Source organism: Muscardinus avellanarius (assembly GCF_963383645.1).
Source record: "Muscardinus avellanarius genome assembly, chromosome: 11".
Lineage (NCBI taxonomy): Eukaryota > Metazoa > Chordata > Mammalia > Rodentia > Gliridae > Muscardinus > Muscardinus avellanarius.
In genome coordinates this window covers 30,260,268-30,262,405 of record NC_137797.1, presented here as the reverse complement: position 1 = coordinate 30,262,405, position 2,138 = coordinate 30,260,268, and the positions used below count along the sequence as shown (strand labels likewise).

Here is a 2,138-nt window from a genome sequence, read left to right as displayed (position 1 = left end):
GATCATTTACTTGGACTCACAGGCTATTAAATCATTGAAAGGTACTGTCCAAACTATGGCACTGTCACTTAAAAAAAATTTTTTTTACCACTCTATCTTGTGCCAGATCTTCACAGCTGTGACATGGTTTAAATTCCATAATCCATCCCCAAGAGGAGCCCACCCAAAGCAAAAATCAAATTTATCCATCCATTATAAGAGGATCCATCCATAGACTATATCTTAACCCGATACAGTCATCATATTGTAGTTTTTGGAAGGGCTTGTTCTGCCCAAGAGAAGTTCCTCCTTACAGCTGATTCTGCTGTCTACCATTTGCACGTTGGTGCTGTTTTGCGTGCTACCTCCTGCTGGTGAGGCTTCGTACAGCACACAGATGGAGCCATCCTCTCCAATTCTGTAGGACACTTCGTAGGGATCAACCCAGAGTGTGAGTTCACTTGGGAGAAGCCTGAACAGCTCCTGACTGCTCAGTCCAATCCGCTGTGCCGCCTGTCCAATCAGAGGATCCATTTTATGGTTGATGCGAATACAACGGTAACCTGATCCCTTGCACGGCTTTTCGGGGAACCAGTGATGTTTATAATGTTCTACAGAAGAGAAGAACAAGAGAAACAATGCTTAGATGGGAGACGGAGAGCTCCGCGTAGTTTCCTATTGGTTTGAGCAGGAAAAAAAAAAAAGCTAACTACCAACTTTAAAAAATGTCCAAGGTGGCATTCGCTGCTGTGCATGTGCGGAGATGGAGGAAAAAGCGGCCAGGGTTTTAGACATAACACAGTAGCGAGGGGCAAAACAAGCTCCCGGGGACGGACGGACGGACGGACGGACGGACGGACCGACCGACCGACCGACCCACCAACCAACCAACCAACCGGTTGAGCCGCCAAAACAGGAATCTCGCGCGCGGCCCCGCCAGCCCGGGAGCCGGACCGCAGCGGAGACCAGGCGGGAACCTGTTTACTTTCTCCACCCCACCCCAGTGGCACACAATGGAGTTTATGGCTCTGGAGGAGAGAAGCGCCACCGGACTCTTAACCCCGAAGGGAAGAAAAACAAGAAACCCTAAACCACGCTCAGGGCAGGGCTGTAATTGTACGGATGACAAACCCGATGATTAATGGGCCGGGGCAGGAGGTGCGGGGAGAAGGCACGTCGGTCCCGACCTGACTCCGGGGTCGCGGCGCCGCTGCCCACCGGGCCCGGCCGCCGACCCGCAGCGGCTGGGGGGCTCTGGGAAGGGGGCGTCGAACCCACCCCGGCCCCGGGCTCCTTTGTCCCCCGATCCGCCGACGGCCCGGGGACCGCGGCTCCCGCCTCGGCGGCTGGAGTTTCTTTGTTGTGCGTCTGTTTCCTTCCCCCCTGCGCCGGCCGGCCGCGGGGAGGGGGCGCCCTCGGCCCAGCCCCCAACCCCGCCGGGACCCGCCGTTAGCGGCCGCCCGGGGGTCGAGCCCCGACGGCCCGAGCCGGGAGGGAGCCCCGCGTCGCCATCCCCGAGCCCTCACCTGCCAGCAGCTCCTGCAGGCTCTGGCTGAAGGTCTGCAGCTGTCGCTCGCTCGTGAGCCCCTTGGTGCGGAGGAACTTGGAGATGAAAGACACGGCGGCGGCGATCTCGCCTATCATGGTGGCAGCCCGGGTGTAGAAGGGATGCATGGGGGCGGCGGGCGGGGGCGGCCCGGGGCGGCCGGGGCTCGGCCCCGACAGCGGCGCGGCCACCCCGGGCTCCCTCACAGACCAGACGGCTGAGAGGGAGAGAGGGTGGGAGAGGCGGGCGGCTACTTTTTTTTTTTTTCTTTTCCTTTCTTTAAGGTAAAAAAGTTATTTCGGAACGAGGAGGCGGCAGGAGAGAGTCAGAGACGAGCGATGGCGGCCCGGTCACATCGCTCGGACCTCCCCAGCCGCCTCCGCCTCCAGCTCGGTAGCCTCCGAAGATCCCGAGAGTTGCATTTCCAACACCGAGGGGCGAAGAGATGCGGCCGCCGTGCAGCACTCTTTATAGCGCCGCGGAAAGGAAGTGGCGTAGCTGGAGCGTGACGGCCCGCCCCAGCCAATCCGGAGATCGCACCATTGTGACGTAAGCACATTCGGAGCCGGAGGGGGCGGGAAAAAGCGCCCGAGGGGGCGGGTCCAGAGACCGG

At 59.4% G+C, this 2,138-nt stretch overlaps 1 protein-coding gene across 1 annotated transcript; it reads right to left on the bottom strand.

The window, feature by feature from the left end:
• Positions 1-222: 222 nt before the first annotated feature.
• On the bottom strand, positions 223-1,713 carry BTG1 (BTG anti-proliferation factor 1; the record flags this gene model as incomplete). Its single annotated transcript, XM_080705493.1, has 2 exons — positions 1,506-1,713; positions 223-590 (listed from the first exon to the last, which is right to left on the bottom strand). The coding sequence occupies exons 1-2, from the start codon at positions 1,651-1,653 to the stop codon at positions 223-225; spliced, it is 516 nt and encodes a 171-aa protein (XP_080561619.1). The 5' UTR covers positions 1,654-1,713.
• Positions 1,714-2,138: the final 425 nt, after the last annotated feature.